At 42.2% G+C, this 18,735-nt stretch overlaps 1 protein-coding gene across 1 annotated transcript in view; it reads left to right on the top strand.

Moving 5' to 3' along the window:
• The first annotated feature begins 11,245 nt into the window (after nucleotides 1-11,245).
• LOC126203485 (protease inhibitors-like) overlaps nucleotides 11,246-18,735 on the top strand; it is a 52,709-nt gene continuing 45,219 nt past the window's right edge. The window contains exon 1 of the mRNA XM_049937808.1: nucleotides 11,246-11,399. Within this exon, the coding sequence (XP_049793765.1) occupies nucleotides 11,330-11,399 (70 nt within the window). The 5' untranslated portion in view covers nucleotides 11,246-11,329. The remainder of the gene's footprint in view (nucleotides 11,400-18,735) is intronic.

Raw genomic sequence — 18,735 nt, 5'->3', positions numbered from 1 at the left:
AATTTCGTATTTTTTTCAGCCAACGACAAAGGGGGGGGGGGGGGTAGAATTAAAAAATGTGTGTGAAATCTTATGGGGCTTAACTGCTAAGGTCATCAGTCCCTAAGCTTACACACTACTTAACCTAAATTATCCTAAGGACAAACACACACACCCATGTCGAGGGAGGACTCGAACCTCTGCCAGGACGGATAGTATTAAATTCTCCCCTTCTTTAAGAAACTGACCTATGACGCCTATTTCCACGGTGTTCTGCATCTCATGGACATCAAAGCGAATTGCGTTTTGGCAAAATCTCGGGATTTTCGTTGCTCCAGACGTCATAACACATGAGAATGAAAATGTTCCGCAACTGTAGACCAGATTGACATCAGTGATCTACACTCCTGGAAATGAAAAAAGAACACATTGACACCGGTGTGTCAGACCCACCATACTTGCTCCGGACACTGCGAGACGGCTGTACAAGCAATGATCACACGCACGGCACAGCGGACACACCAGGAACCGCGGTGTTGGCCGTCGAATGGCGCTAGCTGCGCAGCATTTGTGCACCGCCGCCGTCAGTGTCAGCCAGTTTGCCGTGGCATACGGAGCTCCATCGCAGTCTTTAACACTGGTAGTATGCCGCGACAGCGTGGACGTGAACCGTATGTGCAGTTGACGGACTTTGAGCGAGGGCGTATAGCGGGCATGCGGGAGGCCGGGTGGACGTACCGCCGAATTGCTCAACACGTGGGGCGTGAGGTCTCCACAGTACATCGATGTTGTCGCCAGTGGTCGGCGGAAGGTTCACGTGCCCGTCGACCTGGGACCGGACCGCAGCGACGCACGGATGCACGCCAAGACCGTAGGATCCTACGCAGTGCCGTAGGGGACCGCACCGCCACTTCCCACCAAATTAGGGACACTGTTGCTCCTGGGGTATCGGCGAGGACCATTCGCAACCGTCTCCATGAAGCTGGGCTACGGTCCCGCACACCGTTAGGCCGTCTTCCGCTCACGCCCCAACATCGTGCAGCCCGCCTCCAGTGGTGTCGCGACAGGCGTGAATGGAGGGACGAATGGAGACGTGTCGTCTTCAGCGGTGAGAGTCGCTTCTGCCTTGGTGCCAATGATGGTCGTATGCGTGTTTGGCGCCGTGCAGGTGAGCGCCACAATCAGGACTGCATACGACCAAGGCACACAGGGCCAACACCCGGCCTCATTGTGTGGGGAGCGATCTCCTACACTGGCCGTACACCACTGGTGATCGTCGAGGGGACACTGAATAGTGCACGGTACATCCAAACCGTCATCGAACCCATCGTTCTACCATTCCTAGACCGGCAAGGGAACTTGCTGTTCCAACAGGACAATGCACGTCCGCATGTATCCCATGCCACCCAACGTGCTCTAGAAGGTGTAAGTCAACTACCCTGGCCAGCAAGATCTCCGGATCTGTCCCCCATTGAGCATGTTTGGGACTGGATGAAGCGTCGTCTCACGCGGTCTGCACGTCCAGCACGAACGCTGGTCCAACTGAGGCGCCAGGTGGAAATGGCATGGCAAGCCGTTCCACAGGAGTACATCCAGCATCTCTACGATCGTCTCCATGGGAGAATAGCAGCCTGCATTGCTGCGAAAGGTGGATATACACTGTACTAGTGCCGACGTTGTGCATGCTCTGTTGCCTGTGTCTATGTGCCTGTGGTTCTGTCAGTGTGATCATGTGATGTATCTGACCCCAGGAATGTGTCAATAAAGTTTCCCCTTCCTGGGACAATGAATTCATGGTGTTCTTATTTCAATTTCCAGGAGTGTATCTATCGCTTGAACCTTGTCCTGCAGTTACGCAGGGTCAGCCATCATTAGTCGGATTCGGCATGTTAATGTTTAAGAGGTGGCCGGATGCCCTTCCTGCCGCCACCCCATACCCCCCGGGACAGTATTAGTGTATTCCAACTGTCTGCATCGAGTGTAATCCATGGAATAGTACGAATGTGTGCATATGTCTGCGAGCAGTGTAACTGTGGCGGAGCATGGGTACCAGCCCGGTGTTCACATAGCGGGATGTGGAAAACCGGCTAAAAACCACATCCAGGCTGGCCGGCACATCGGCCCTCTTCGTTAATCCGCCGGGCGGATTCGATCTGGGGCTGGTACGCCTACCCGAGTCCAGAACGCACCGCGTTAGCGCTCTCGGCTACCCTGGCGGGTAGATTGACGGCAGTGATGAAGAAGTATAATTATGCGCATCTGTCGTAAGATCCTTTATGAAAGCTGGAATAGCCTTCGGGTTTTCCAGTCGCTACGTACCGTTCGTTACACCAGCGACATATAAAACACCACGTCTAGAAGAGGAGCAAATTCATTCACATTATCTTTTTACAATCTCACAGGTATCTGATCTGGTACTGAATACATTCCGTTAATGAAGTATTTTATTTGACTCTCCATTTCTACCTCATTTACATCAATACCCGACATTTTGGCGTTAATTCTGTTATTGAAATGAGGAAACGTATTAGTGTCTTCCGTGGAGAAACAGTTTCGGGAAACCGAATTCAATATTTTGATCTTCACTCTGTCATCTTCCGTTTCGGTACTAGTATGGTCACTGAACTACTGTATACGTGACTCTGATGTGCTTACTGACTTTGCGTAACACTTCTTAGCGTTTTAAGCTAGCTCGATTGCCAAAACTTTAATTCTGAATTCATGGCACGCTACTCTCTGGCCACTAGGCTTTGACTACACACACATCTGTCATAAACCTCTCGTTGCTTTCGTAGAAATCTTCTAACAAGGCTATTAAACCACAATGGGTGCTTCCCACAGGTAACCACCTTGCTCAGCACGTACTGGTCTAAGGCGTATTCAACATTGCTTTTGAATTATTTCCATTCGTGCTCTACATAATATTTTACGTTCACTGATCAGATAATCTACATCTACATCTACATCCATACTCCGCAAGCTACCTGACAGTGTGTGGCGGGGGGTACCTTGAGTACCTCTATCGGTTCTCCCTTCTATTCCAGTCTCGTATTGAAATCCTTGGGTAACAGAAGAAATATCGAATTTAATTGATGAAGGGAGAAAATATAAAAATGCAGTAAATGAAGCAGGCAAAAAGGAATACAAACGTCTCAAAAATTAGATCGACAGGAAGTGCAAAATGGCTAAGCAGGGTTGGCTAGAGGACAAAGGTAAGGATGTAGAGGCTTGTCTCACTAGGGGTAAGATAGATACTGCCTACAGGAAAATTAAAGAGACCTTTGGAGAGAAGAGAACCACTTGTATGAATATCAAGAGCTCAGATGGCAACCCAGTTCTAAGCAAAGAAGGGAAGGCAGAAAAGTGGAAGGAGTATATAGAGGGTTTATACAAGGGCGATGTACTTGAGGACAATATTATGGAAATGGAAGAGGATGTAGATGAAGACGAAATGGGAGATAAGATACTGCGTGAAGAGTTTGACAGAGCACTGAAAGACCTGAGTCGAAACAAGGCCCCAGGAGTAGACAACATTCCATTAGATCTGCTGATGGCCTTGGGAGAGCCAGTCCTGACAAAACTCTACCATCTGGTGAGCAAGATGTATGAGACAGGCGAAATATCCTCAGACTTCAAGAAGAATGTAAAAATTCCAATCCCAAAGAAAGTAGGTGTTGACAGATGTGAAAATTACTGAACTATCAGTTTAATAAGTCACAGCTGCATAATACTAACGCGAATTCTTTACAGACGAATGGAAAAACTGGTAGAAGCGGACCTCGGGAAAGATCAGTTTCTATTCCGTAGAAATGTTGGAACACGTGAGGCAATACTAACCTTACGACTTATCTTAGAAGAAGGATTAACAAAAGGCAAACGTACGTTTCTAGCATTTGTAGACTTAGAGAAAGCTTTTGACAATGTAAACTGGAATACTCTCTTTCATATTCTGAAGGTGGCAAGGGTAAAATACAGGGAGCGAAAGGCTATTTACAATTTATACAGAAACCAGATGGCAGTTATAAGAGTCGAGGGGCATGAAAGGGAAGCAGTGGTTGGGAAAGGAGTGAGACAGGGTTGTAGCCTCTCCCCGATGTTATTCAATCTGTTTATTGAGCAAGCAGTAAAGGAAACAAAAGAAAAATTTCATGGAGAAGAAGTAAAAACTGTGAGGTTCGCCGATGACATTGTAATTCTGTCAGAGACAGCAAAGGACTTGGAAGAGCAGTTGAACAGAATGGACAGTGTCTTGAAAGGAGGGTATAAGATGAACATCAACAAAAGCAAAACGAGGATAATGGAATGTACTCAAATTAAATCGTGTGATGCTGAGGGAATTAGATTAGGAAATGAGACACTTAAAGTAGTAAAGGAGTTTTACTATTTAGGGAGTAAAATAACTGATGATGGTCGAAGTAGAGAGGATATAAAATGTAGACTGGCAATGGCAAGGAAATCGTTTCTGAAGAAGAGAACTTTGTTAACATTGAGTATAGATTTAAGTGTCAGGAAGTCGTTTCTGAAAGTATTTGTATGGAGTGTAGCCATGTATGGAAGTGAAACATGGACGATAACTAGTTTGGACCAGAAGAGAATGGAAGCTTTCGAAATGTGGTGCTACAGAAGAATGCTGAAGGTAAGGTGGGTAGATCACATAACTAATGAGGAGGTATTGAATAGGATTGGGGAGAAGAGTAGTTTGTGGCAAAATTTGACTAGAAGAAGGGATCGTTTGTTAGGACATGTTTTGAGGCATCAAGGGATCACCAATTTAGCATTGGAGGGCCGCGTGGAGGGTAAAAATCGTAGAGGGAGACCAAGAGATGAATACACTAAGCAGATTTAGAAGGATGTAGGTTGCAGTAGGTACTGGGAGATGAAGAATCTAGCACAGGATATAGTAGCATGGAGAGCTGCATCAAACCAGTCTCAGGACTGAAGACGACAACAACAACAATTGTTCGTGGAAAGAAGGAATGTCGGTAGGCCTCTTTGTTGGCTCTAATCTCTCTGATTTTATCCTGATGGTCTGTTCGCGAGATATACGTAGGAGGGAGCAATATACTGCTTGACTCCTCGGTGAAGGTATGTTCTCGAAACTTCAACAAAAGCAAGTACCGAGCTACTGAGCGTCTCTCCTGCAGAGTCGTCCACTGGAGTTTATCTGTCATCTCCGTAGCGCTTTGGCGATTACTAAATGATCCTGTAACGAAGCGCGCTACTCTCCGTTGGATCTTCTCTATCTCTTCTACCAACCCTATCTGGTACGGATCCCACACTGCTGAGCAGTATTGAAGCAGTGGGCGAACATGCGTACTGTAACCTACTTCCTTTGTTTTCGTATTGCATTTCCTTAGGATTCTTCAAATGAATCTCAGTGTGGCATCTGCTTTACCGACGATCAACTTTATATGATCATTCCATTTTAAATCACTCCTAATACGTACTCCGACATAATTTATGGAATTAACTGCTTCCAGTTGCTGACCTGCTATATTGTAGCTAAATGATAAGGAATCTTTCTTTCTATGTTTTCGCAGCACATTACACTTATCTACATTGAGATTCAATAATCTGTAATTTGTATCATAATTCTTTCTAAGCAAAAGTATTTTCCTAATTTCTATGATGCGACTGTCACACACTGGTTTGCAGTTTTGTACCAGCCCTGTCACGATTACACAATAATTAATTCTGTGAGCTCGGTACAATTTTGCTGGAGTGGCAAGTATTCGAGTCCCCGCTGGAACATAGCTGACCTGGAACTCTCGACAGTCCTGCAAAGTCGGCAGAATGCTTTTCACGGTGTCGCCTTCTAAGTGGTTGCCAGTTTTTGCAGAAATTGATCCTGTTTCCTGAAATTGTTATTGTGAATTGTTTCTGGTGATAATCTGCTCGCTACAAGCATGGATGCTGCCGGACGTCACAGATTCACAAAGGTTCAAATGGCTCTGAGCACTATGGGCCTTCACATCTGATGTCATCAGTCCCCTAGAACTTAGAACTACTTAAACCTAACTAACCTAAGGACATCACACACATCCATGCCCGAGGCAGGATTCGAACCTACGACCGTAGCGGTCGCGCGGTTCCAGACTGAAGTTTCACAGATTCCCCTGAGGATACACAAGAGTGAAACTGGCCTGCCTATCTGCTTCTCGAAGAGGAAGCCGTGTCCCAGCATTTCCCTGGCGCGAAAAAGTTCGTTGCTTCCCTCCAAAAACTACGGACAGCCCAGTACAAAAAACTGACTCACTTCTGAACGCAGCAATCACAGCTCTTGTCCAAACTAAAGGCGGCCTGAAAAATACTTAGATATGCCCAAAATATAGGAGATGAACCTAAAGAACACTGAGGAAATGTAAATCTGTGTCAAATTACAGTTCTCTGATGCGCTACTGCAGCTGCTAGGAAATCTATCACTCGACTGAAGAATCTGACTACCACAGGTGGTCCTTGAAACACAAAAACAGATACCTGGCGCGATGCAAACAGCGGTTCTACGCACTATACAGTTAACAAAGCACGGAAGTGTAGCTGATAAATAAAGAAACGTGAACACGATATAAGAGTTAATGCTAAAGACCACTGACGAAATTTGAAACGGGTCACTTGTTATGAGAAGCTATGTCAACTCACAGTGCTCTGACAAGCGGCTGATGTGCTGAGATCTACCACTCGGCTGGGTGAACTAAGTACTGTAAGTGGCTCTTGTAATATAAAAACAAATGGCTGTTGTTTTACCCAATTTTTACGTATAAAGGGGAGTATATTCGTCATTCAGATTGGTAGCAGCATGCAGTCGCTCCTCTAAGCGCAGTTTGGAAATTGTGGGTTCTGGGGAGAAGTTTTATGGAGAGAGAGGATTCGCTTCTCGGTTTTAGTCTGATGCTGACCAGTGCCCTCTGAAGAATGTGTTTAGCTCAGGTAGTTGCACAGTCGATCTTCTGAGCAGCACATATTTAATGCACTTGGCTATGCATCTTATATGCATCTGTGCTGAACATTTTGTCCCTTTTACCTTGCTTTTGCGAGTTGTCCAGAAGTGAAAGTCTAATACATTTCGCTACCTGTAGTCTTATAGTTGTATGTGCGTTCCACAGAGTTTAGAGTCATTTCTTTTTAGTTTGCAACAAGTTTCAGAATACTGCTCTGTACTATTCACTGTGAGTGTTCGCTTGATTTGTTTAAATTGAAGTTCCGTAGTCTCAGACTAACACACATTTTGAAATTCTGTGTGTCTTACAACGTAGTGTGAGTTAAATAAGGATATTAACATAGGTTGTGGAGTTCAATTTACTTCTTACAAACACTTAGAGAAAAAGTTTTAATAGTGACCAGTTTGAGCAGTAATTGACGATCTTCAGAAACCATGTGCTTTCAGTTTTCTGAATATCTTAACTGCACAACCGAAACTGGCAGCATTTAAAATCGTGTTCTGTGATTTTGTGTGTTGTGTTTTTGTAGTTATCAGTGCAGAGACCTGTTTGGTGTACCTATCCATGCCGATATAATTTTTTCAAGTGTTTTCGTATCTGTATAGCGACCGCAAAATACATACTTTCGGGGTATTGAAGTTTTACTCTTTCCCCACTCTTGACACTTCGCAGACGTTCCTAACAATTAGTTCCTTGTAATTTATGTTTGTAAGAACTAAAACTAATTATATTACACGGTTTTTATTCCATTTAAATTAATTTTGATATAACGTTTGTTCCATAGCTCCAAAGGGTGTGGAAATTGTTTTAAAAAAGACATGTACTTCCAAGGTAAATGATATGCTGATGTTTCTTCCACTGATTCTAAGTGGGTGTGAAATAAGATGAAAAGAAAATCTTTTCATTTGAGAAGTAATAAACTTACCAGAAAACGTGAAATTGTAGAACGCACTGAGGTGCATATGATTATTCATAGGCTACTGTAGCTACGCATCATCAAACACAAGATCATTTTGCATCACTTACTTACATTTACCACATTACTGCACTGATGGCGTGCAGAAGTTATATATTATGTGCTACTTAAGTTATTTGATATTATTAACAAAATTCGGTTCGTACGTCAGCTTTGACGCGTCACTTAAAAGATGTTGGGGGATGTGACGTCAGACGTGTTCAAACAAAAAGAATATAAAGAACAGCGATATTGTTGGTTTTGCGTACACATTATTTTGTGGAATGTTGGTTGTGGTGCCAGACTGCTGTGTATCCTACAATCAGCGCGAAATGCCAGAATGCTTCCTTAAAAATGGTACGGGAATCTAGCTAGAATTTCATTCCTATTGTCCGTCTGCACACTATGTCACTTGGAGTATCTACATATAGGCTGTACCACAGACTGAGATCGTTCTTAGTGCAGCGCGCCTTTTACATAGGCTTTGGCAAAAGAAAAAAAATCATCAGAAAGCCGTATTTTTTTGCATACAGCAAGTTGTCAAGTCTTCGAATTGCACAGTTCACAAAAAATTCACGGAATCCAGGTATTGTTGATTCCAGTTATACGTGCGTCGTCGCATCTGATTCTCTATACATGGAGTACATAGGGACCTGAAGATGACACTAATGAGACGCAGAAACTGGTCGTGTAGATAAAATAAGAACTTCTAGGAATATACGGCTGTTCTGTCGTTTATCTGAAGTAAATATCCGACCGGTCGCTGTTCCGTATCTACAACAGGCATTCAAATGAATCCCGGTCACTGGTATAAAGTAACGGTAACGATTTTACTAGCTCAAAAATGTATCTGTACGCAGTAAACATACTCAAAAAGTAAACATGGTGAAAAACAGTCGCCAAAACTGTTGGCACATCTATCCCACTGCGACACTAGCTGGTCGATTCCATCCTTGAAGAAGCTGCTATCGGATCCAGGTCTGGACACAGTCACACACCAGGTCGTTCGTTGCGAGTCGATGTACGCGAATAGCTTGTCTTAGAGGTCCAAACACGTGAGAGTCACACGTTGAAAGGTCGGGACTGGACGGTGGACGTTCCTGCGTTTCCCACCGAAACTGCTGCAATACCGTTTTCAAGTGACGAGCATCGTCTTCTAGTGACTCGCGCCACTCAAAGATTCAGACTGCACTTACCATACACAGCCTTCATCCGACGATACATTTCATGGCCTCAAACTCCCTGCGCCGCCAAAAATCGAATCACTCCTCGTTGTTCCTGCTTACTCGCCTGCATGTTCGGCAATTGACGATAACTTGTGTGACCACCTTCGTCGGCGTGAAAGCACACTGGCGTTCTGCGAGATCAAACGGTGCGCAAGCGTCAGTCTCTCTACCAATAGATGGCGCCACCACACCCGCAGGTACATGATGTCACCTGGCGTGTAAGGCAAAAGGCAGACGCACTGACCAGGTTTCATTTGAATGAACCTCATACGACGGATCAAGGAGATTTTAAATAGTGCACAGTGTGCAACCATGCTTATAATGTGTTTATTTCTCACGAAACACGTTAAGACTGTGTGGAATACGGATGTTAATATCGAACATAATTAACATAAGGGAACCGTACATACAGCATCTACATAAAAGAATGCATCCTGCACTGAAGTGCTAGATGGGAGACTGATGTTTGGTATTCCTCTACAGAAGTAGTGGCGCTCTTTTGAGAAACTCCAGTTCCCCCATAACAAGGGTGAAGAGCTGCACTTGCTGTAATACAGGTCTGAAAAATTCTTTTTTTTTTTTTTGCTTTGTATTCTCCATGCTACACATAAAGCACGTACCATCATTGGATACCAGAACGAGATTTTCACTCTGCAACGGAGAGTGCGCTGATATGAAACTTCCTGGCATATTAAAACTGTATGCGAGACTGAGACTCGAACTCGGGACTTTTGCCTTTCGCCGGCAAGTTCACTACCATCTGAGCTACCCAAGCACGACTAACACCACCTCCTCCTTGCTCTACTTCAGCCAGTACCGAGTTAGAGTCTGGCACAGTTTTAATCTTCCAGGAAGTTTTCATCATTGGATACCATTGCTAACTACTTAATCAAGCAGAATTTTCCAGAACTTTATTATTCAATATATCGCTTAGACTATTTGTCATAACAGTATAGTTAGTTTTGAAGAGACATTCCTTTAAAGAAATATTCACGATTTAAAAGTCATGTAAACTACCAGGATATCAAAACTCCACCTTGGTAATAATTGTTTCATTTAGGACTGCCAAACTTTATTTCAAAGATCTCATTTTCCTCTTTCCCACAAACATTTTATTTTTTCTAAAACTTGGTATTTCAGAAGTTCTTCTTCATCAAAATTCTCGTATTCTTTAAGATCAAAATCTTAAAATGTAATAGTTTCCATAATCCAGTGACCTAATTGTGTAGCCCCTATTTTTCTGGTTTCCAGGTTTGTATACAGCTGCTAAAACAAAATGTTACTAGGCGATAACTTCAAATTAGGAAGTTTAATTTTCCGGAAAATCCTTGTCGGTATTTTGTAGAGCCAAGCGCACGCCAAAATCTCCGCAACATAAATTCTTTATTTGTGCCAATTTAAGAGCACACAGCTTATGAATAAATAAATTTACCTCATCACCTAATGTTTTCGTGCATATTTACTTTTTTTGTCTTTTATGTGAATATCTAAAACGTAATAGTTTTGTACTTAAACATTTTGTGATTTCCGTCCTACACTTGTCGTTACAAAGGTTTGTACAGAGTCAGTCAGTCGTTGTCCGAAACTCAGTACTCAAGTCTCTACGACAGTGAGTTGGCAGCTAGCATTCAAAGAGCGCAGCTACTATGTTGCACTGACTAAAAACAATGTACAAACTCGAGGGTCGATCAGTTAAGGAAAGGTCACAACCACATGTTTAACTACGAACGTGCTAGATTTCGTTTTGGGTGCCTAGCTTGTATTACAAGAGACGTATAATTCAATATAATTATGGAACCTCCCCTTCGTAAATGTATTTACTGGAAATAAAAATGAATGCAGTGGGAAACTTAACTCTGACCTATAGATTCATTTAACTATCGTTCAAAGAGCGTTATAATTATTGGAAGATGTAAGGTGAACAAGATAATCTTCAAGGTTTACGAGGCACTAAACAGGTTAAGAACCTCAAAAGCGCCGCCCGCCCTTCAGTTTACAGAGTGACTGTAATAGATCTTTCCGTACATCGAATGCCAGTAACACTTTCAATGACAAACTACGTCGCAGTTTTGTTTTATACAGTGAATCACTCCTTGGCGTCAGATGAATTATCGAGTCTCTTGGTAACCTCGACCTCCGAGGTCAGAAAAGTCGGACGGAGTGCAGCTCCACCAGATAAGGTGAAGAGCCACAGCCAGCCGTGTGGTTCACTTTCAGTCACCAAGGCAGCCATGAGGTTCATCGTCGTTGCACTCGCCCTGGTTTTACTGGCCGTGGGGACGACTGCGCAAAATGAGAAAGGTACAGTGTTTCTGGCAGGCAGCCAACTTTCTGTCAGTCAGCGATCCAGTTCCTCGTTTTCCATTTTTATTTCAACAGGCTTCATACTGCTTTAGTGCAGCCCGCCACAAACTTCTCTTCATCTCAGAGTAACACTTACACCCAATATTCTCCATTATTTGTTAGACTTATTCCAGACTCTACAGTTTTAACCCTCTGCCACATTCTCTACTAGCTTGTAGGTTATTCCCTGATGTCTGAACACATGACCCTATCAACCTATCCCTTCTTCTTGTCAAAATTTTCCAAATATTTCTCTCCTCACCGATTCATTCCTTGTCATTCTATCGCGTTTTTGACATTTCTCTGTAGCATCAAACAGCAAACTCATCGATTCTCTTATTTTCTGGTTTTCTCATCCTCCGTTGTTCACATCCATATAATGTTTTGTATTCCTAACGTACATTCTCAGAAATTTCTTTGTCAAATTTAGATCTATATTTCATACTAGTAGACTTCTCTTAACCAGAAATGCCGTCTCTCCTTGTACTACTTTGCATTTTATGTCCTCCATCACGTGTTATTTGCTCCCACGGTAACGGAATTCCTTCACTTAGTCTAGTTCGTGTTCCCTAATTTTAATGTTAAGTTTATTGTTAAGTTCATTTCTACTACTCATTACTTTCATCTTCCTTCAGCTTACTGTTAACCCATAGCATGTGCTCATTAAACTAATCATACCATTTAAGCTTTTGACATTGTTGACTGGAATACTCTCTTTCAAATTCTGAAGGTGGCAGGGGTAAAATACAGGGAGCGAAAGGCTATTTATAATTTGTATAGAAACCTTGAGAAGGGAGTGAGGCAGGGTTGTAGCCTCTCCCCGATGTTATTCAATCTGTATATTGAGCAAGCAGTGAAGGAAACAAAAGAAAAATTCGGAGTAGGTATTAAAATTCATGGAGAAGAAGTAAAAGCTTTGAGGTTCGCCGATGACATTGTAATTCTGTCAGAGACAGCAAAGGACTTGGAAGAGCAGTTGAACGGAATGGATAGAGTCTTGAAAGGAGGATATAAGATGAACATCAACAAAAGCAAGACGAGGATAATGGAATGTAGTCGAATTAAGTGGGGTGATGCTGAGGGTATTAAATTAGGAAATGAGGCACTTAAAGTAGAAAATGCGTTTTGCTATTTGGGGATCGAAATAACTGATGATGGTCGAAGTAGAGAGGATATAAAATGTAGACTGGCAATGGGAAGGAAAGCGTTTCTGAAGAAGAGAAATTTGTTGACATCGAGTATAGATTTAAGTGTCAGGAAGTCGTTTCTGAAAGTATTTGTATGGAGTGTAGCCATGTATGGAAGTGAAACATGGATGATAAATAGTTTGGACTATAAGAGAATAGAAGGTTTCGAAATGTGGTGCTACAGAAGAATGCTGAAGATTAGATGGGTACATCACATAAATAATGAGAAGGTGTTGAATAGGATTGGGGAGAAGAGAAGTTTGTGGCACAGCTTGACTAGAAGAAGGTATCGATTGGTAGGACATGTTCTGAGACATCGAGGGCTCACCAGTTTAATATTGGACGGCAGCGTGGAGGGTAAAAGTCGTAGAGGGAGAGCAAGAGATGAATACACTAAGCAGATTCAGAAGGATGTAGGATGCAGTAGGTACTGGGAGATGAAGAAGCTTGCACAGGATAGAGTAGCATGGAGAGCTGCATCAAACCAGTCTGAGGACTGAATACCACAACAACAACAGTTTAATTGGTCCTGCAATACTTACTCACTTTCACTCAGGGTAACAATGTCCTCAGCGAATCCTATCATTGATATTCATTTTCAATTACAGTTCCCCCACTTTATTCTTTCATTTTTTTATGATTACATCTTAGATGTACAGACCGAATAGTAGAGGCGAAGACCAACTTCTCTGTCTTAGACCCATTTTAATGCGAGTACTTCGTTCTCGGGTGTCCATTCATTGTCCACTTTTAGTTCTTGTACATATTGTAAATTTCCGGTCCGTCGGTTGGCTGGTGGATGTGCGGGAGGGGACCAGACAGCAAGGACATTGGGCCCATCGGATTAAGGAAGGATGGTGATGGGTGTCGACCGTGTCCTTTCAAAAGAACCTTCCCGGCATTTGGCTGGAGCGATTTAAGGAAATCACGGAAAATCAGAATCAGGATGGCCGGACGTGGATTTGAACCGTCGTCCTCCCAATGCATGTTTATAAATTAACGGTCTTTCCTTATAGTTTACACCTAGTTTCCTGAGAATGTAGAACGTCTTGCAACATTTTACATTGTCGGACGTCTTCCTAGATTGACAAATTCTATGAATGTGTCTTTAGTTTTTTCAAGTCTTACTTTCATTATCAAGCATAATGTAAGATTGTCTGTAACACACCAAACGTCTCCAATCTTTCCTTGGGTTTCACCACTGACTCACGACCTGCCGACCTCCTTTCGTACAGGCAAAACCACGAGTGGAACTGTCTTTTGAAACATTTCTCCTTCGAGTGTTGTCGCTGTAGAAAGTTTGGCGGCTACCGTGGAGTGTTTTTCTCGGCTCTCAGCTGTTTTCATTGTTGTGGCGATATACGTAATACAGCGCCACTCACTGGGGGTCTTCGGCCATGAAAGTCGTCTCCAGCCATAAATACTGAGTGCGTCCACTAGCATTACCTTCGGCTACCCCAAACATATGTAACTGATTGAAAGGTATTATTTATTACACTATTAGCTGTATCATATATATATATATATATATATATATATATATATATATATATATATATATATGGTTCCAAGCTTTCACAGTGACACATCATGTCATGTGGAAAGATAAAGTTCTTTTAGACAACTGTTGTGTTCACTGGTATATATCAAGAAAAGCAGCCGACCCAAAACTGGCTCTTGTGACAACACTTTCGCCATTTCACAAGACCCCTGTCTGATCCAAGTCTCTTCAGTAACTGTTGACACTCGACAAGAACATTGTGCTTCCTACTTTCCAGATTTTAAGTGATACGAAGCTACCGTGGCTTTCGTGCAGAGTCTTTGACGAATTACATGCTAGCTTCTGCCTCAGGTTCTTTGGTCGACGCTTGTGTAACGAAAGTTGCCACTGTCAAAGGTTCACTCTTCATTGCTGGTGGCGAACGGGAGTTGAGCTCGTGGCTGCAGAGTACATGTACCTATCGTACCAATGCCTGAGAGTTTCTTCTCCTATTAGTTACCGCTGTGATTCTCTTGTTGTTATCTGAAACGGTCATTTGCTGTAGCACGGGAATACAGGATCCTCTCTGACAGTCCTCCATGTGATGTTACATGTCTTGTTTACCCCTGCACGACGTTGTAAAGTCATTGGTTCCCCAAATCGGTTGCTTATTAGTCGCAAAAGATTTGTACCTAGAGGATACTGTACCCTAGGTACATATGATGATTTTTTGCTCGCTACTTCAGTTTAGCGACTGACTGTCGAATCAAGTGAAGGAATGTCCACTAGAGACCGCTATAATCAGTTTCCGCCTTTTTATAAGATTTTTATTGTTATTATACATGAAGACTGGTTTTGTGTAGCATTTGTAGAAAGTTCACGTCCTACACATTTAAGTACTCTATAATCTATTTAGGTATTTTGAATATGTTGTTAATTCTTCAGGTACGCAACTTTATGGCGTGTAAGATGATACATTTCTTAAAATTATTTATATAACATGTGGACAGTTAAACCATACTAGAAATTCGTCGACTGTGTTACACCTCGTACCTTGATAAAGAAGGTGTATTGCCGTAAAACACGTGATACTTGCAAATGAAATGAGTTGCTTTAATGTCACAAACAATTTATGTGTCTTAAAAATGGACATTTATCTTAGTTTCAAACAACTTCTATTTCAAAAGGTATTTAACTTTGAACTGATATTTGAACATACTCTCGCTTAATTTGATTTAGGTTACTGATTATTGGTGTGTTGTATAGTAATAACGTAACAGATAGATGATTAAATACAGTATTCAAAATATTTTCTTCATTAAAAAGCTTTTTATTTCAATAGAATATTTGTTACTAAGTAGAAACGCGTGATGTTACACTGACCCTAAGAGTTATCTTACAAGATAGGTTAAGGAAAGACAAACCTAAATTTATAGTAGACTTAGAGAAAGCTTTTACAATGTTGACTGGAATACACTGTTTTCGAAATTCTGTGGGTAGCAGGAGTAAAAAGGCTGGGGCGAAAGGCTATCTACAACTTGTACAGAAACCGGACGACAGTTATAAAACTCGAGGGATATGAAATGGAAGCAGTGGTTGTGAAGGAAGTGAGAGAGTGCTGTACGCTATTACTAATGTTATGAAATCTGTACACTGAACGAGCAGTAAAGGAAAGGGAAGACAAATTTGCAATAGGTCTCAAAGTTCAAGGAGAAGAAATAAAAACTTAAGAGTTTTACCGGTGACATTGTAATTCTGTTAAAGATGGCAAAGGACTAGGGAGAGCAGCTGAACAGAATAGACAATGCCTTGAAAGGAGGAAAGGTGAACATCCACGAAAGCAAAACGAGAATAATGGAATGTAGTCGAATTATGTGAGATGATGCTGAGGGAATTAGAGTAGGAAACGAGACACTTAAAGTATAAGATGAGTTTTGCTATTTGGGCTACAAAATAACTGATGTTGGGCGAAGTAGAGAGGATATCAAATAGAGACTGGCTACGGCAAGGAAAGCATTTCTGAAGAACAGAAATTTGTTAACATCGAGTATACATTTGTCAGGGAGTCCTTTCTAAAAGTATTTGTATGGAGTGTAGCCATGTATGTAAGTGAAAAATGGACGATAAATAGTTTAGACAAGGAGAGAATAGTAGCTTTCGAAATGTAGTGCTACAGAAGAATGCGGAAGGTTAGATGGGTAGATCACGTAACTAATGAGAAGGTACTGAATAGAATTGGGGAGAAGAGGAATTTGTGGCACAACTTGACTAGAAGAAGGGATCGGTTGGTAGGACGCATTCTGAGTTATTAAGGGATCACCAATTTAGTATTGGAGGGAAGCGTAGAGGTTAAAAATCGTAGAGGAAGACCAAGAGATAAATGCAGTAAGCAGACACAGAAGGATGTAGGATGCAATAGTTGTTCAGAGATGAAGAATCTTGCACAGGATAGAGTAGCATAGCGGGCTGCATTACACCAGTCTCTGACTGAAGACCACAACAACATGCATATGGTGCAAAATTTAGAAAAAAGCAAGTTCAAATAAAACCATAATAGTAATAAAAATGGGAAAATGTTATATTGTCCTCAGTAACTCATGAAAAAGACTCCAAAGGGCCTCAGATGAATGAACTGATTTATTCAGTCAATCAAACGTATAAACGGTTAAGAATGGTGATCCTACAATATTTCATGTAAAGGTGCAATAAAAATAATAACAATCAACTGAAGATCACCTCAGGTGAAATGTAATTAGAATGATAGTGGATACCCCAAATACTATTCGTAAGTTACTCGTCAATGGGAAATAGAGTCCCATACCAAGAAAACTATACACAAAATATTCTTCAGCTCATAAATACGAGGGTTATTCGGAAAGTAAGGAACGACTGGTCGCGAAATGGAAACCACAGTGAAAATCCGATAAAGTTTTGCACAGGTGTGTTGGGCATTGTCTCTAGTATGCACGTCGATCGCATTACCCGGTTCTTTTTAGTTCTGAGCACACAGGGAGCAGTTAAAGATACCTAGAACAATAATGTCTCCCGCCAAGTACGGTGGCCTGGTCAGAAATCTCGCCTGATGCTATGCAGTCAACATTACGTAAGTGTCGTGCGCTTTCTTCTTCAAGACAATTCTCAGCCGCATACTTCCATCGTTTTCTACTGGAAATGTTTGATTACGCACAATACAGCCCGTAATTGTCTCCCTCTGAGTTTCATCTCTGCCCACATGAACCGCTGGCTAAGAAGACAACATTTTGGCACAGACAACGAGCTGTAGGCCAGCGTAGAAAATTGGCGGAAAGAGCTGGTGGCTGCCTTCTATAACGAGGGTATTGGAAAGTTGGTACAATGCTACGACAAACGTCTAAGTCGGATCGGCGACTATGGAGATAAGTAGCTGGAAGTTGTAGCTAACTGTTGCAAATAAAACAGTTTTGATTTTCACTGTGGTTTCTATTTTCGCGACCTATCGTTCCTTACTTTCTGAATAACCTTCGTATATAAAATCCACAATGGACATCAGCATGTGAAATACGTAAAATCATTAATAGATTCTCGCCCTCTATCCAGTCTTGGTTCCAAAATGCAGAATAAATAACGGTTCGATGATGCACACCGTTTAGCACCCGTGAACTGTTAAGGTTCAGCCAACTCTCAGACGCATATTCCCACTTGACACGGATTATTTCTAAGTATGAACCAATACTAAATTTATCGCGCGGCCGTTTGAGGCGTGAAATTCATTTCTGAAGCTACACTGTCAGCTCAGCAAGCACGTTACCTCGAGACTGCTGCGTACAGAGCGACTGCTCGACTCAGAATGACCAGAAAGGCCGCTCACGTTTAAGGATTTGCTTCCCCCTCCAAAATTCACAACGTACTTAAAATATAGAACATGGACCGCCATTGAACGTATACATGCGTCGGGTATATGTCGTACTAGAAACCCCGACTGGCAAGTGTAGTTACAACGACGCAAAAAAATCAAAACACCACTAAACAATTAGTGTAGAGTATTGAAATTCCGAGAATACATCGGCTTGGTAACATATGTGACTAACATTGCAAGATCACAGTTCAATGTAAGCGCGATATGAGCCATTGCAAATGTGAAATGCTGCTACGTGAATAATCGGTGTAACCTCCAGAATGTTGAATGCTAGCACGCAAACGTGTGGTCATTGTGTTGTAGAGGTGCCGGATGTCAGTTTGTGGGATGGAGTTCCACGCTTGTTGCACTTGATCGGTCAATACATGGGCGGTTAATGCTGGTTATGAATGACGCTGGAGTTGTCATCCGATGATGTCCCATATGTGCTCGGTTGGAGACAGATCTGGTGATCGAACAGGCCAAGGCAACATGTCGACACCCTATACAGTGAGTTGGGTTACAACAGCGGTTTGTGGGTGAGCATTATCCTGTTGGAAAACACTCCCTAATATCTACATATGCATCTACATGGGTACTCAGCGAATCACACTTAAGTGTTTGGCAGAAGGTTCATCGAACCACCCTCACAATAATTCTCTATTATTCCACTCTCGAACAGCGAGCGAAAAAAAACTAACACCTATTCGTGTGAGCTCTAATTACCAATATTTTATGATAACGATCGTTTCT

The sequence above is a fragment of the Schistocerca nitens genome, chromosome 9 (genome assembly GCF_023898315.1).
Source record: "Schistocerca nitens isolate TAMUIC-IGC-003100 chromosome 9, iqSchNite1.1, whole genome shotgun sequence".
Classification (NCBI taxonomy): domain Eukaryota; kingdom Metazoa; phylum Arthropoda; class Insecta; order Orthoptera; family Acrididae; genus Schistocerca; species Schistocerca nitens.
The sequence above is the reverse complement of the archived record's forward strand: the minus strand, read 5'-3'. Positions and strand labels throughout refer to the sequence as shown.